The sequence below is a fragment of the Xyrauchen texanus genome, chromosome 6 (assembly GCF_025860055.1).
Source record: "Xyrauchen texanus isolate HMW12.3.18 chromosome 6, RBS_HiC_50CHRs, whole genome shotgun sequence".
NCBI classification, from domain to species: domain Eukaryota; kingdom Metazoa; phylum Chordata; class Actinopteri; order Cypriniformes; family Catostomidae; genus Xyrauchen; species Xyrauchen texanus.
The window spans coordinates 32,468,056-32,484,005 of record NC_068281.1 but is presented as its reverse complement, the minus strand read 5'-3'; the positions used below and the strand labels follow the sequence as shown (position 1 = coordinate 32,484,005).

At 38.5% G+C, this 15,950-nt stretch overlaps 1 protein-coding gene across 6 annotated transcripts in view; it reads right to left on the bottom strand.

Moving 5' to 3' along the window:
• The window catches only part of st3gal3b (ST3 beta-galactoside alpha-2,3-sialyltransferase 3b), a 76,145-nt gene that overhangs the window by 22,258 nt on the left and 37,937 nt on the right, over window positions 1–15,950 (bottom strand). For all 6 annotated transcript variants that reach the window (XM_052128285.1, XM_052128288.1, XM_052128289.1 and 3 more), the window contains 4 exons: window positions 14,229–14,323; window positions 8,876–8,939; window positions 5,612–5,707; window positions 3,763–3,949 (listed from right to left, as the gene is read on the bottom strand). In XM_052128285.1, coding sequence (XP_051984245.1) covers window positions 3,763–3,949; window positions 5,612–5,707; window positions 8,876–8,939; window positions 14,229–14,323 — 442 coding nt within the window. The remainder of the gene's footprint in view (window positions 1–3,762; window positions 3,950–5,611; window positions 5,708–8,875; window positions 8,940–14,228; window positions 14,324–15,950) is intronic.

The following is a 15,950-nucleotide window of genomic DNA, read 5'->3' as shown; positions in this document are numbered from 1 at the left end:
GCTTTTAACACCTCTAGACTGCCTTACCCCATAGATTTCCACCGAAAGCGTATTAATGTAAACAGAATTTTCCTTTTTACAAACTGAGCCAGGAGTTTATATTGTCTGTGGTAATCAACAGCATGCCACAGATGATATTGGTAAAGCTTGGCTTGTTTTGAACTTTAAGAAGAAAAAAAAAAAACTTTTAAAAGAAAAAGAAAACTTCTATTAAACATACTTTTTAACCATAACCAACAATTAATAGAAAGTAAAAAAATATATAATTCAGGTGAACAGTAATTTTCTTCATCATTAAGAAAGCATCCATCTACTGTTCTTTCAATACAAACTGAAAAGGCTTGCATACTTTCCACCGGGGAGTATTTGCAATGTACAAAAGAGCAGCAGAGTGAAAAATACTTCAAAGTAGCAAGCAGCCACTGTTCAAAGTTACACCAGTCAGACTCTTTGTGATTAAGTGAGTGAAGAGTCTAATACTATCTGAGGATTACGCTGAAGTCTAAATCTACATGCCTTTCTAAAGTGAATTGCCAATGCAGTCATGCTTTTATGTGTTCATCTCAGTTCAGGGAAGGAGAATGAAAGACATTGCCACACAATGGATCTAAATAGCTGCTGTCACTGCTTGTGCAAACAAAAAGTGTTTTCTGCCTTGCCACCAGGTTTCTGCCATTAAAAAAAAGGATTTATATATTGGCGAAATAGCGGCAACTTCACCACAAGTCACTCAACAGGAGTTTCATTGTGCCAATGATATTTTAAAAGATATGTTGTAAAATCTACCTATAATTGTTTTGCGATTACTTCAATTATTCGAACATCTGGTACACAGAGTGTGCAAATTAGATTAACAACACTTAGATTTTCAACGGGCCCTAAAAACTGTTTAAAACCGTTAAACTGTTTGAGAAAGAAACGAAGGAATGCGTGTGGCTCTCAGAGGTTTAGCGAGAGTCAACGTCATTTTTCATGCATAAAAATTCACAGCAGTGATAGGCTTCATTTGTCAAGAGACAAAGTTAAAAAGCCACTTTAAACATGATACTCTTACAACCTATTACATACATGAGAGGTCACGTAGACTAGATGGTTATAAACATCTTTTAAAGCTGTGGCTGTCTGCCGCTGGAAAAAAATGATCGTGAACTAGATTTTTACATTATCGGAGGAAAATGTGAGCAGTGCTTGGTTGTTCTAAGCTCACCACCACAATAGGGTGTTTCTATTAGGTTGTAAATGTGTTTTAGTGTGTTGCAAAATGCTGATACTCTGGTCCCTAGATATGGCTCTAGTCTCTCATTCATTGCAAGTCTATTGAAGTAAATAGTAAGAATGATCGCTTAGAAAAGTTATAGCACATCCCTTTGCATTAACAACTACTACAACTTATATTTTGAATAATTAAAGTGAAATGCTATGTTTAGTATCTACTATCTTTACTATCCTTTTATATTCTGTAAAAGCTGGGACAGTATGAAAAATGCTATATTGAAAGCACCACAACTACACATAATATGATGTTTTACCTTGTGAATTTTATAGTGAAAATGTACAGAAATTTAAAATCAGATGATTGCAACACTCTGCAAAAAAGTTGAGATGGGCAAATTAAGACTAATAACAATTAGAAAATTGAAATAACAAGGCAATGTGAAACAGGATATATTAAAGAGGTGATGCAATTGTGAAATAATATACTGTATACTGTATAAGGAGCCTCCAAAAACAGTCCTTCAAGAGCAAGGATCATTCAAGACTTGTCAATTGTCCAACAGATGCTTCAGCAAATAATCCAGCACTTTGAGAACAATGTTCCCCTAAGACAAATTTTGGGCATTTCACCCTCTACAGTGCACAATATAGTTAAAAGATTCAAGGAATCTGGTCAAATCTCACTGTGTAAAGGGCAAGACGAAAACCACTTCTGAATGTGCATGATCTCTGATCCCACAGATGTCACTGTCTTAAAAAACGTAATTCATCTGTAATGGATATCACGAACATGAGCTTGGGATAACTTTAGTAAACCTTTGTTAGTCAACACCACTCGTCGCTGCATCCACAGATGCAAGTTAAGACTTTACTATGCAAAGCAGAAACCCTACATCAACACTGTCTAGAAGCGCTGCCGACTTCTCTGGGCTCGGCCTCATCTTAGATGGAAAGTAGAACAATGGGACCATGTTTTTTGATCCAAAGAGTGTTTTTTTTTTTTTTAAACACAGCCGTCGTGTTCTCCGGGCCAAAGAAGAAAAGGACCACCAAAACTTTTATTAGCGTCAGGTCCAAAAGTCAGTGTCTGTATGAGTCAGGGTTGAGTCAGTGCCCATGGCATGGGTAACTCGCACATCTGTGAGAACACCATGATTGCAGACAAATATGTAAAAGTTTTTAGCAACATATACTGCCACCCAACACCATCTTTTCCAGTGACATCCCGGCATTTTCCAGCAGTGTCACAACCAATGGTGTGAGTTTGGGATAGGATTTTCGATTTTATGACCATGGAAGATGGCGTTTTCTAGAATCTGTTTGAAAACAGTGATTTTTGGGGAAACTACTGCCACAGAAATTACACACTACAACTTTAAATTTTGACACAATATTTGTAGGCGGGCAATGTTCAAACATCCAAGTACCCACCCACTGAAAAAAACTCTAGCTATTTTGTAACCCAACAGGGTACTTTTCATCAGTCTTCGTTCTTTGAATGCTGTTTTTTAACATTATGGCAGACACGCTGGAGCTTTCTTGACCCCTCATTTGGTGAAGGAAATTCTTCCTTCCATGAGATCAAAGCCAATGTATCAGAAGCCAGAGGGCAGATCAATTTTCTGAGCACTTTCCACTGTCCAGCTTGTTACGATTAGACAAATCTGGCCCTTCTCAGAGGCCGGGGAGTGGGGGGGCCCGTGCTTCCTCTGCCGCGTCTCTTGCACATTGACAAATGTCACCCTGTAAAAATTCCAGTGCTGGTCCCTGAAAGTCCCAGCACATTGCTGCCAGATTCCCACTCCACAACAGAGACCAACAATCAAGTGTGTTGCTGAGGAAGACTAGTATTTTTGAAAAAGGAGATTATGGAGAAAACCACATTTTGACCCATGCCTTGACTTAGTGGAGGCACATTTTCATGACAGTTGATTGGTAAAATGGGACAAAAAAAAATGTCCTTGGGTAGAAAAGGAGGCCGATTCCAGGGGGAAACTCTTAAGAGTGCTTATGCTTGCTCTGTATGATAAGAAATAGGATGGAGGCAGAGTCATTAAAATTATGTGAGATAAGAAAGAGCTCATTCTGTCGGTCCGACCCTCCTGATTAAGAGGCTAATTCACGACTTCAGTAAAACCTGGAAGGAGATGGTTTTACCTCTCACCAAAAATTTGAAAAATGTCCTTGAACAATAAATGCATTTTCTTCAACAACTATTCCTAATCAAAAACTTTTAATCACAATAAATTCTATGCAACACTTTAGAATTTGTAGGGCAGTGGTAAATGAGCACTCTAAATTCATGTGAGGTTTCAAGTACAATAAAAGGGAGAAAAATGTAAAAATGAAAAGTTCAGGGTAGTGCTGAATTAGAAACAGGCATGTAAACACGTCATGCAATATCATGCCCTGCTGGCAACACAAATTAATAAGGGGAGAACTTTTAAAGGCAAAAACAGAAAGATAATTTAACAAAATTAAAAAAAAAAAATCAAGCATTATGAGAACAAGACAAGTATGTTCATGCACTGCTGCACTTGGTCTTACCAGTTTCTCTTTTAAGACCATCTGCCTCAACCATTTGAAGTCGAGAGGTTTGAAAGCAGAGAAGACAAAGAGGGAGTCCTTCTCATAGCGCTCAGTCTTCTGGATGGCCCCTTCGGGATAGGTTATCCTCAGGGTGGTCTTGCTACCTACATCTCTGGTGTAACCAGTCACTGGGGCTTCGTTGAGTCTAAAGAATAAATATGACAAAAAATCAGATGAACGTGTAATCGTCTGCATTCATGTCTACAGCCGTGGCCAAAAGTATTGGCAGTGAGAGAAATTTTGTGTTTCGCCAAGTTTTCTGCTTCAGTTGCTGTGGTGGTGATTCACATTGTTTCTAGATTATTGTGCAGAGTGATCAGATGCATTTTAAAAAATTGCAAAAAGCTTCATTGGCCAAAAAAATGAACTTTATCACTAAAACCCTTTTTTGGCCCTTGCACAAAATGACCAGCTAACATCATTTCACTAATCATATCAGCAGCTCCTGGGAAAGTGTGAACGAGTACTAGTCAGGTGAAATCACTCTATCATTCTGATTGGATTATAAGAGCAGACTGATTGCTATAAAAAGGAGGGAAGAAGTGCTTCCAATCATTTTGTTCTTGTTAGCAATGGTTACCTATAAAGAAAGACATTCATACAACCATCATCACTTTGCATCAAAATGGCCTCATTTGCAAGGAAATTGCTGCAAAGAATATTGCACCTGAAAGAACCATTTACCGGATCATCAAGAACTTCAAGGAGAGAGGTTCAACTGCAGTGAAGAAAGCTTCAGAATGTCCCAGAGTGTCCAGCAAGTGCCAGGACTGTCTCCTCCTGAGGAGTCAGCTACAGAATCGTGTCACCACCAGTGCAGAACTTGCTCAATATTGGCAGCAGGTTGGTGTGAGTGCATTTGCATGCACAGTGAGGCGAAGAATTTTGGACATGGCCTGGTATCAAGAAGGGCAGCAAAGAAGCCACTTCTCTCCAAGAAAAACATCAAGGACAGACTGAAATTCTGCAGGAAGTACAAGGATTGGACCGCAGAAGACTGGTGCAAAGTTATTTTCTCTGATGAAACCCCCTTCTGACTGTTTGGGACATCTGGAAAATCGATAGTCCGGAGAAGAAAAGGTGAACGCTACCATGAGTCCGGTGTCGTGCCAACAGTGAAGCATCTTGAGACTATCCATGTGTGGGGTTGCTTATCATCCAAGGGAGGCTCTCTCACAATTCTGCCCAAAAACACTGTCATGAATAAAGAATGGTATCAAAACGTCCTGCAAGAGCAACTTCTCCCAACGATCCAGGAGCAATTTGGTGATGATCCGTGTGTTTTCCAGTATGATGGAGCACCATGTCACAAGACAAGAGTGATAATGAAATGGCTCAGAGATCATTACATTGAAATGGTGGATCCATGGCCAGGCAACTCCACGGATCTTAATCCCATTGAGAACCTGTGGTCAATCCTAAAAAGGTAAGTGGACAAGCAGAAGCCCACAAATTGTGATAAACTCTGAGCTCTAATAAGCCAAGAATGGATCGTCATCATTCAGGATTTGGCCCAGAAGCTGATATCCAGCATGCCAGAGCGAATTGCAGAGGTTATGAAGAAACACTGTAAATATTGAATCTTTGCATATATTGAATGTTTTTGCCAATAAAAGCTTTTAAAACTTATGAAATGCTTATCATTGTATTCCAGTATACCATTGAAACATGTGAAAAAATTATCTACAAATACTGAAGCATAAAACTTTGACACTGCCAATACTTTTGCCATGGCTGTACATTACTTCCCTGTAAATCCATGTATTTAATAGCACATGGTGACTTTGCTGACTGTGTTGACACTTACCTCACCACAACGTCATATTCGTCAATGCGGGAACCCAACGACTTGTTGCTAAGGACACCGCCATTTCCTACTATTATACATCTTTTACAACTCAAACTGAAAAGAGGACATATGAGAAGACAGGTGTCATTAATTTAAAAGCCGCATACATTTCTATACAATCTTATTTGGCACATTAAGATCGCCAGAAGATAAAAAATTCCCAAAAAGTTCCAAAACAGGTCAAGAAATAAGACGACACATTATTAGAGTTTTTCCACCATCAGGCCATCTGTTACCATTGCTGAATCATGCCATTCTGTGCCGATCTGGGCCCATTGGCACGATTATGGTTTCTTTTCCACTGTGGTACTGCGAAATCAGGATTAGAATGGACTGACTGAGCACGTGATCAATTGTGAGTTCCACTTACTAAAGGCATTCATTCTCTGTCCTGAGTACAACTAGCTAACCGTGCTGAGAAATAAGGGCAGGGAACGGTTTGTAATCGTATTGTACCAAACCACGCACAAGTAGAAATGCTTATGGAACCTTTTCGCTTAAAACTGAACAATTAATCAAAATAAAATTGAAATTGCGATATGATGTAGTGTGATTATCAAACGGCAAAGGCTGCGATTTAATTAAATAAATAAAGAGTCTGCATGTGCTGCTCACTCTATGCGTATAGCACTGTTCTCTGTACCATATTTACACATATTCAAAGCACACATGAAGCTAATAATCTTAGCGTGTTTGTGGTGGAAGGGGTGTGGTTGAGCACGGGCTTGTGAATGGAGAGCGTGATCAGGAGATGAGAACGGTAAGGATCATCACCTGGCAATGATTGTCTCTAACAGCTGTTTGTCATTGCAGTGAGAGTTGGAGATGGATTTAGGAGTGAGCCAGACGGCAGTAAAGCAGAGAGAGCTACGCACACACCCAAAGACTTAGCTATGCCTATGAGCCCCTTTAAGATTACGCTGAAAAGAGAGTTTGTTTATAAAAATAAATGTAATTTGTGTTGCAAAAAGTTACTATCAGAATCTAATAACACTGGGTTTTTGTATACAGAAGAGTGGCATTACTCTGCATTAACAGGCATTGTCAACTCTACTACAAACAGAAACGTTTTCTTTCAGTGTAGATGTCTGCATTCCCACGGAACTCCCGCAGGACCCGTGGGACATGATTAGATTTCTTGCGGCACGGGATTACATTTATGAGTTCAGGGCAGGAGTTGATGGTACTTCCATGATATGTGGACGGAAGTGGGCGGTCAGAGAATAACCTGAAAAATCAGATGTGGATATCTTTTTTTAATTTTAATTATACTTTTTTTTTTAGAACGTAAAATAAATGGGCACACAGCTTGTGCATTAAATTATCTAATATTTAGATCAGGCAGGTAGTCAATAGGGCTTTAGAAGAATGGCAGAGCAAAGCGCACAGTCCACAATGGATGTGAAACTTGGACTAGAAAACGGTCAATTTAATGTTGAGAAACCAATTTCAGGCAAGTCAAATTGGCATTATTTTCACATGTCTTCTGATAACACATATTAAAGAAAAATAAAACATACCTTGTGTTCACTTGTTGTCTAGTCATATAGTTTTGCTCTATGTGGAAAAGAAATGTGGGATTGTGGGAACGGGAGCGACTGGGAAGAAAATCACTGTGGGCAGAGAGTGGGTGAACATGAAGTAAAATTCAGCGAGAACGTTCGAGTGCGGGATAGAAACACCAGTCACATGCAGACCTCTACTTCAGTGTTCCACCAAAATAAAGGCTTAAGTGTTTAATCGGACCGCATAGCTACGCCGCATGCAAGTTTAGAAAATATTACATACTGTAAATATGGTACTGTTTTATGATAATTAATAATATACAAATATATCTTTCCATTATAATTTCTTAACTTCATAACTTATTATTGGGTTCCAAAAATAATGAAGAAAAGTGGGCTGAGATCCCATCACAAAGTGGACTGTGAAGCCGATATACAGTGAACAGATTTAATGTGAATCTGTTTTTTCACTATTTGACTGTAATTTTGTATTTATTTAGTCTGGTCCTTTTTAAGAGGACTCATGTGTGAACACACTTTCTAAAACAGTAGTTAAATTGGATGTAGAGCACATTTGCCCATGAGTTAATTTTGGGCCAAAATGAAATATACATAAAAAGTTAACCATATTTTTAAATATTAGGGATGTCTCAACACCATTTATTTTTTTGATAATGATTACAAGTACCAATACTTTTTTTCTTCTTATCAACAGTTTATATAAATTTTATCCAAAATGGTGTCTAAATAAATGAATTAAAACTTTAATTAAATGAAAATATAACAATGAATTTTTTTATCAGATGAAGTGCTTTTATACAGAACCTCACAGCACAATCTTGTGAAAAATTTGAATTTGCACTCATTTTACTGCTATCTGCTACAAACACAGCAATGCTCATGATGGTGTTTTCCCTATAAGAGTTTTGAAGAAGCCTTAAATGGTATGAGCAGTCTGCATCAGCACTACACTGCCTCCACACATTAACAAGTGCTCACATTTGAATTACATGCAAACCATATATTTATCTAATTAAATCACAACATTTGCTGTTAAATAATCTCACTAGGACATAGCATGATTTTAATTTGTGGGTTGAATGTTGACAATTACATTCGCACATCAGATGGTATCAGTTTTTGGAGATCGGAGCATTTTTACAAGTACGAGTACTAGTATATGAGCACGTATCAGGACATCCCTAATTAAAAATAATCACAATTCTATTTTTTGTCTAAATTGTTTAGCCCTACTCAGTGCTCATAAACATTCGGCCCAACGATGGAAAAGAGCTTTTAAAGCAAACATATTTAAGCTTACATAGAGTACATCATTTGCCACAGTTAAGGCTGCCGTAAGCATGTCCTAACCAGGCATACTGCAACAAGATTTCAGTAAAAACCTGTCTGTCCACACTTTAAGTGAAATTGCTGTGTGATGTGACACAATCACAGCCAATCAAAACATGTTTGGTGTTAAGTATACAGTCATATGTAGCAGGACTTCAGTCCAATGACATTTCAATATAATACCCAATTACAATGCCGTAGCAATGCCACTGATAAAATGTTGCTTGTCACGGTCGCAGTTGGTATGGACAAACACTCCGATTTACATGGAAGAGATGGCTTTCGTCGTATCGCACCGGGATAGGACACAGTGCAAAGCTTTTAAACAAACTTAAGAACATTTTCACAGATGCATTAAAAGTCTTACCGATCCAAATCTGGACCCAGTCCATAATTCTTTGTGGCAGTTAATATAAAATCAATGATCCTTTCTGTAGAAAAGGAGAAAAAGAATAAAAAAAGGACCCATGAAAAAATAGTTAAGGCTTTATTCTCACTCAGATGGTTTTATTAAATCAAACATCTACACTCCTAGTGAACTGACAGAGGAAAATGAATATGTTATGCACCCTGAGGCACCTGGAAGTTTTATTAGCAACTGGAAATAGGTTGTCGACACTGGAAAAAGTAGCCTGTAAAAGTGGAATGTCATTCGCAAACAAGCTAAATTCCTGTGACATAGACTTCAATTTAATGCTCTTCGATGATCTAAGTATGTCAACCTTGCAATGAAAATTTACAGTGCTGTTTGGTCATTGTGATCATTCCTAAGATACCCCCATCGGTATTCATGGCAGCCAGACATTATGTTGTCTGATACCATTGAAGGCACTGAATTTCCTAGTAAGGACAGTGTAACTGTCGCATACAGAGTCCCTAAACGTGTCACTATGCATACTACAGAAGGCCAAAGATGACGAAACAGCTTAACGACTGCCTGATAAGTCAAAGGGCAAAAATGACCCAAATTCTATTCTGAAGAACAAGAATCAAGAGGTTAAAGGTATAATCTGGAGTACAAACCTCTTTGGGAGGTCTGCTAGGCACTTTGCAGTGCTTGTGAGGTGCCAAATATACATCTGTACATAATTCTTCCTTTTTTCCTCATCCGGTGGTTTGAAAGTATGTACCCTAATGACTACCATTACAATTTCTGACAACAAAGAGTTTACATGTGAGATTATCTTTTTAATGTGCATAGACACTATGTTATTGAGAGTCAAACGTACTAGGACGTCCTGTGGTTTGGTTTTAAGCAAATGGTTGTGATTACTACACTACATCGTGTGAGAACCTACTGTAAATTGATTCTCCCTGTAGAACCGTGACAGCCAGTATTGTGTGAAAGCTAATGTATGAACTTGAATTTCTATTGTGTGAAGGGTTAACCCTAAAATGTAACCTTAATGATTAAAAAGCATAAGGGAGCCGCCGTCATTGTTTGGACAAAGCGCTGACAGCTTGCATCAAGCAACACAACTGACTGCATAAACAGCGGAGGGACCACACTGAAGTAAGGGAGGGACGAAAAGTGAAAAAAATTAAGAGCAGGTTTCTCATTAAAATGGGAAGTGCAATAGGTTCTAATGGTTTTAAGATAATGGGATAAACATTTCATCCAAGTATCACTCTTGGCAGTTTAAACAAATGAACCCCTCACCTTCAACATACACTGTTTTGGCAAAGGGAAATCGGGCTCTGAAATATAGTGGAAACGGTTGGGTGACATGTTGAGAATGTGAGAGGCTAATGTGCTAGAGGCCGCTGTCACAGAAATTTCTGGAGCATGACTTTTGAGACCATTAGTTCTAGCATGTTAGGTAATGACACATTTCCTTCAATTAATGTTTGTCAAGAAGCAAATTTGTTGAAAAAATGATCAAACACACCCAAAAACTAGCTAATCATAATTCAGAGCGAGTATTAGTGCTTGACGTGTAGCTGTCATTCCATGTCACTGGAAGCATTTAATAAGCTACATAATACTGTAAAACCCCGTTTCCATCTGGTATTAAGATGCGTCTCGGGTGATCCAATCACATGTAGTCATGTGAGACACATCGCTGGTCATTTAAATGCGTCTTCGGTGATTTGGAGGGAGCGGATTTGTGATCATTTTATGACAGCATCACTATGTCAGTGTGTTCCTGCTTGATAATAAACCACAACAAATTCAGAAAAACTAAGAAAGTGTGGAAAAAGTGGCACGGTATTTCTCCATGATGCAGCTGAAATTTTATCTAAGCACAAAAGCAACATTTCAAGCAGAATTATCTGTTATTGTTGTGGTTTAGGTGTATTAACCTGAACTGCAGATGTTCGTGCTTCTTATAAGGGTCCCTGCATGTTGATTTCAGACACACTGATGAAGATCTGTGCAGTTCTCACGCTTGTGAATATATCCGCGTTTAAAATTGTTCCATTCGGACGGTTATTTCCTTTTAAACCGCTCCAAACTGGCAATGTTTAAACTCTTGATTTAGCGTAGCATTTGACTGACAACTATTCAGCAGTGGTGGTGCTTTGCTGCTGCTGGGACACATACAGGACAGATTAGCATTTACACATCAAATGTGATGCGTTTTGACCACATACGTATGTATGTGTTTTATGTGATCCGATTGCAAAACGTTTAAGACCCCGTTTAAACCTGTATTTAGTACTGTCCACATGTGATCCGATCACCAAAAAACACATCTCAATACCAGGTGAAAACTCTTAAAAGGCCAAACCAGTCAAAACAGCCTTAACAGCCTTTCTTTTTTCTTTAAAGGATGTTGGGATTACCCTATGGTTGACATCTGTAATGCTTTGAGTGAATGTTTTTAACTGAGGGGGACGTAATCAAGGACAGAAATCACAAAGTCGTAGGTGGCCACAGGGTTCACTTGTATCAAAATCGGTAGTGAAGAAATAAGACATCTATTTTTATGCTTTCCTTGACTGTGACTCAAGAACCTTTGTCAGGCTCTATTCAAGAACCACACGTATCACCTATCCAAATGAATAAACTTAAAAGCAAAGTCATGCCACGCTCACGATACGTGCAGAAAACAGAAACCAGGTGTAATGTAAACATGTGACCTACTCTTTTGAAAGTCTTCATGTGTATGGACACGGCAGCACTTAACCGAACACAAAGGTAACATTCAGTATACTCTTATGTGCACGTTGCCCTCAAGTGCTAGAACATTTGACAATGTGGTGAAATCTAAGATGTAATCATCTTTTCAGATAGAGGAAAAAGACTTCAAGCAGACAACAGTGGATTACATTTACAAGCAATTGGTTTCAAGAAACCGTTGCCTTATCTAGACACAGCCTACCATCTTTACCAAAAGGTCCCATTCTTTTTGATATATTTACACAGCATGTGAAGAATGAAGTTACTGTTCTTGGCTGAATGGAATAAATCTCCCACATCACTGAAGCAACCATAAAATGTCTTAAACAGGTATTGAATAAAAAAAAAAAAAATGGTTGCGCTTGACAGCATATGTACTTTCAGTATACTTACAATGTACTTACACAAGAGAGTAATATTCACCCAAAAATTAAAATTCTCTCATTATTTATTCACCCTCATGATATCCCAGGCGTGTATAACTTTCTTTCTTCATCAGAACACATTTGAAGGAAAATAGAAAAATATCTTAGCTCAGTAGGTTCTTAAAATGTAAGTGAATGGAGATATCTCTGACAGTCAGCATAAACTTAATCCATACGACACCAGCTGTTAATGTCTTCTAAAGCTACATTATATGTGTGCATTATATTTTAATAATTCAACAGGGCCAGTCAATTATTCCGCTTCTACCACGGTTACTATAACTGAAGACATCGTTCAGGATTTTATCTCAAGACATTTTCTGGTTTTCGTACCTAAGACGTTCTTTTGAGTGGAACTACTTTCTTCCGCCACTGATTCAGCGTCTTGCTTTGATACAGTCCGAGCCTTTGTTGCAAAAGATTGAAAACGTCACTTTAGAACTAGCTATGGTGGATAGCGAGGATTGCGCTGCTTTACTGGAGCACTCACTGGAGAAATAAGGTAGTGCATTTGTGCGTGTGAGTTTGAGGGATTGAAAGAGAGAAACTGAAAGAGATCACTTCTGGGATTACCTTTTTGTTGTAGCTCTCGTCAGACGTAACCTCGCTTCAAAATCGCTAAGATGTATGTTTTAGCATCTCAGCAGCGAGTGTCACCATTTTTGTATATAGCTTCTCCGATGTAAACTTTAACAGCTGTTTTCAACCCTACTGAGATACAAGTGTGCGCTGACATGACGGCTTTGTTTTCACTCGTAAGTGTGTGCATAATGTGTACATATGTATGTGTGTGTGAGAGAGCTTAAGAAAGGGGGAGGGTGAGCATGAGAGTGTTTACAACAGATATTTCAGATAATATAGAAACTGTTGTATTGATCAAGTGTATCTAGCTTTGATACAGCTCATGCCTTCATTGCTAGTTCACTTTAGAAGGCAATGAAATGCGCTGCTTTTCGGCAATGGAGTAACAAGGTTGTGTGTGTGTGTGTGTGTGTGTGTGAGCGAGAGAAATAGAAACAGAGATATCGCATGTGGAATTACCTGCATTTAAAGTGGCTCTCGTCAGCAATAACATTGCTTCAAATTGCTAGTGTAAATGTAAGTCTGAGCAGCAGCGAGTGTCACCATTCTTGTACAGCAGTGGTTCCCAAACTTTTTACAGTGGCGTACCCCTTCAAACATCCTTTCGTGTACCCCCTCTCTAACGCATAGATACAATTTACACAAGGTCATTTGAACATATGTCAGTTGAATCTGTACTTCGCTTAAACAGCAGGATTTAAATTTTTTAATTGTGAATTTTCGGTGTAGAATGCAATTGTTGACCCGTAAACAACCAAACTCTAAGTGTACGGTATGTGATTAGGCACTCAGAAGAAAAGTGACAACCATATTTAGTTGCAGTGTGTACTGTATGTGGCCCTTTTTTCATCTAAAACCTTTGGCAAGTCTTCGGATGTTTCATTGAGGGTAATGATGTAATAAAAAGGGCTGAGATGAGCTTGAGTGCTTGGCCACTTGACTGTATATTTGTCACCCTTTTATAATTGAAAACTCATGTATTATCTAGAGCAGGAATTTTCAACTTTTCAATGCCAGGGACCCTCAAATATAATGATACCCAACCTAAAAAATAAAGGAAGCTTTATATTTCCTTGTGTTCCATGAGTATTTCCAATTTTTCTCAAAAAATATTTATTTTGTATTCAGTTTATCTCTACATTTATTTTCACAATTAAGAATGTGAGCTGTTCTGTGAAGGGACATATTTGGAGACAATCAGGTATGAAAAATGCATTGCACCATAATAATTAAAATGGGAGCCTGCAAATATACGAATTCTACATCATCACAAGCGGTTCACTTCTGCAATTTGGTACGATTGCGTTAATATCAGCATCGAACCATACTGGAGTAAACATGAGCCGTACCCCAGACCAACCCAGACTTGAGTGTGGTTCTGAACTTTGCGGCAAAAGTGCTAGTGTGAAAGCACCCCAAGAGAACGCTCCATCAGACACACTTCCTTAGCCTCTTAACAGAGGCAAAAGAAAGATGATGGAGAACACTGTTATTAACAAAGTTTACAATATTTTCCCTCAAAAGTGTCATTTACATTTCAACAGTACAATATTTTGAGATCAATAACATTATAAAATGCTGTAGCATACCTTGAGTTCTGAATCCAAATGGAGGTAAATAGTTGATAACTTTTGCAAGCCTCTTAAAGTTTCGGTCCAGAAACATGGTAGCTGGCTTACTAAACCTGCAAAAACATAATAAATATAACATAATAAAATACATGAAGAAAAATATATGATACATATTGGTACTCTTGAGACTCCTGCCTTGGATTAATAACAATTTGTTTTTAAACAGGTGACTGCAAATTGTTCCCGATACAAATGATGACTCAATATCAAACACGTCAATTTCATATCAAAAGTAAAAAAGTATTGTGCCCCAACAACATATAAATTGACAATATTAACATTTGGAGTCTGTTGAGACACACGACAGTGTGGTTAAATCGCCGCCAATAAATCACAAACCCAGGCCTCGGGTTCACCCTTTCTCAGGCAGAGTCAGGAGATACTCTACCCAGAGGCCATTTCCCAGGGAACACCCATCTTGTAGCTAGATGTGCAGCTTCTGGAGGTGCAAGTGCAAGGATGAATGCTTGTGCCTTTGACCTGCAGATCCTCACTGTCATATCTACTCCGCCTGCTACTAAAGGGCATTGCTACAACAATTAAAGCAATACAAATAAAAAATCTCCAGGAAGTGGAACATAAGTCAGTTAAAGGGAACTGAAATTCTGTCATCATTTACGTTGTTTCATGTTGTTCCAAACTCATATGACTTTCTTTCTTATGTGAAACAAAAATGGAGATGTTAGGCAAAATGTTTGCCTCAGTCACCATTCACTTTCATTGCATCTTTATTCCATACATTGAAAGTGAATGGTGACTAAGGCTTACATTCACCCTAACATCCTTTATCCCTTTAAAAGGTGCCAATAGGTCATACACACTTTCAGAAGCTACAGTAACAAACTAGCATTTTTCAATATAGCATCCCTTTCAGGTGTTTTCCTTTCATTTAATGATTTAATTTTACATGAACCCAATAAATCTCAAGGAGCAGAAGTATTTCCCACAAACATGCTGTGAATACTGCCTCTCTGCTACTTCTGTAAGTGTGACCACACGATGGATGTCTGTTTTTATGACCCTCCCAACTCAACAGGCTCATTATTCATATAAAAAATTGGGGATCTTGCAACTTTTTTCTGGGGTTTCTTCCCCCCTCTCAAGTCTTTAAGGTTTAAGTTAGCAAATTGCACTAGATTATCTGGTGGGACGACTAACAAGGAGAGCTTGTCGAAAGGTACAGATGGCTGAAAAATGTAAGTCCTCTAAAGAAAACTTAAAAGACTAATCATGGGTCAGTTCAATATATCACCTGATTAAAGCAGACGAAGCAAGACCTTGCCAAAACAAACTGTGATTAATTAACTTGTGGCTTGTGGGGTGTGAGCTAACTTGTATTATAAATAACTGGGTGCGAGAGCTTCAGGCCCAAAGACAGACAGGGGTCTGCTTGTCATAAAGGGGTCCCAAACAGGAGGCCTGTGCACATTGTGCTCATTTCCTCATGGCTATCTCTCACTGGGGGCTGTATTTTCATAACCGCTCGCTCAGGTTCACTCACGACATTTGATTTAAGAGTCCAATACAAACAGTTTTGGGAAAGGGGAGGTGTTGAAAATAAAGTGGATTCCAGAGTTAAGTCAAAGACTGAACTAATAGAGGTCTGGGATCACATCACTTAAAGTGGTTTCCTATATATGCAGGGATCTCGTAATAAAATAAAATTGCTAGGGAGAGATA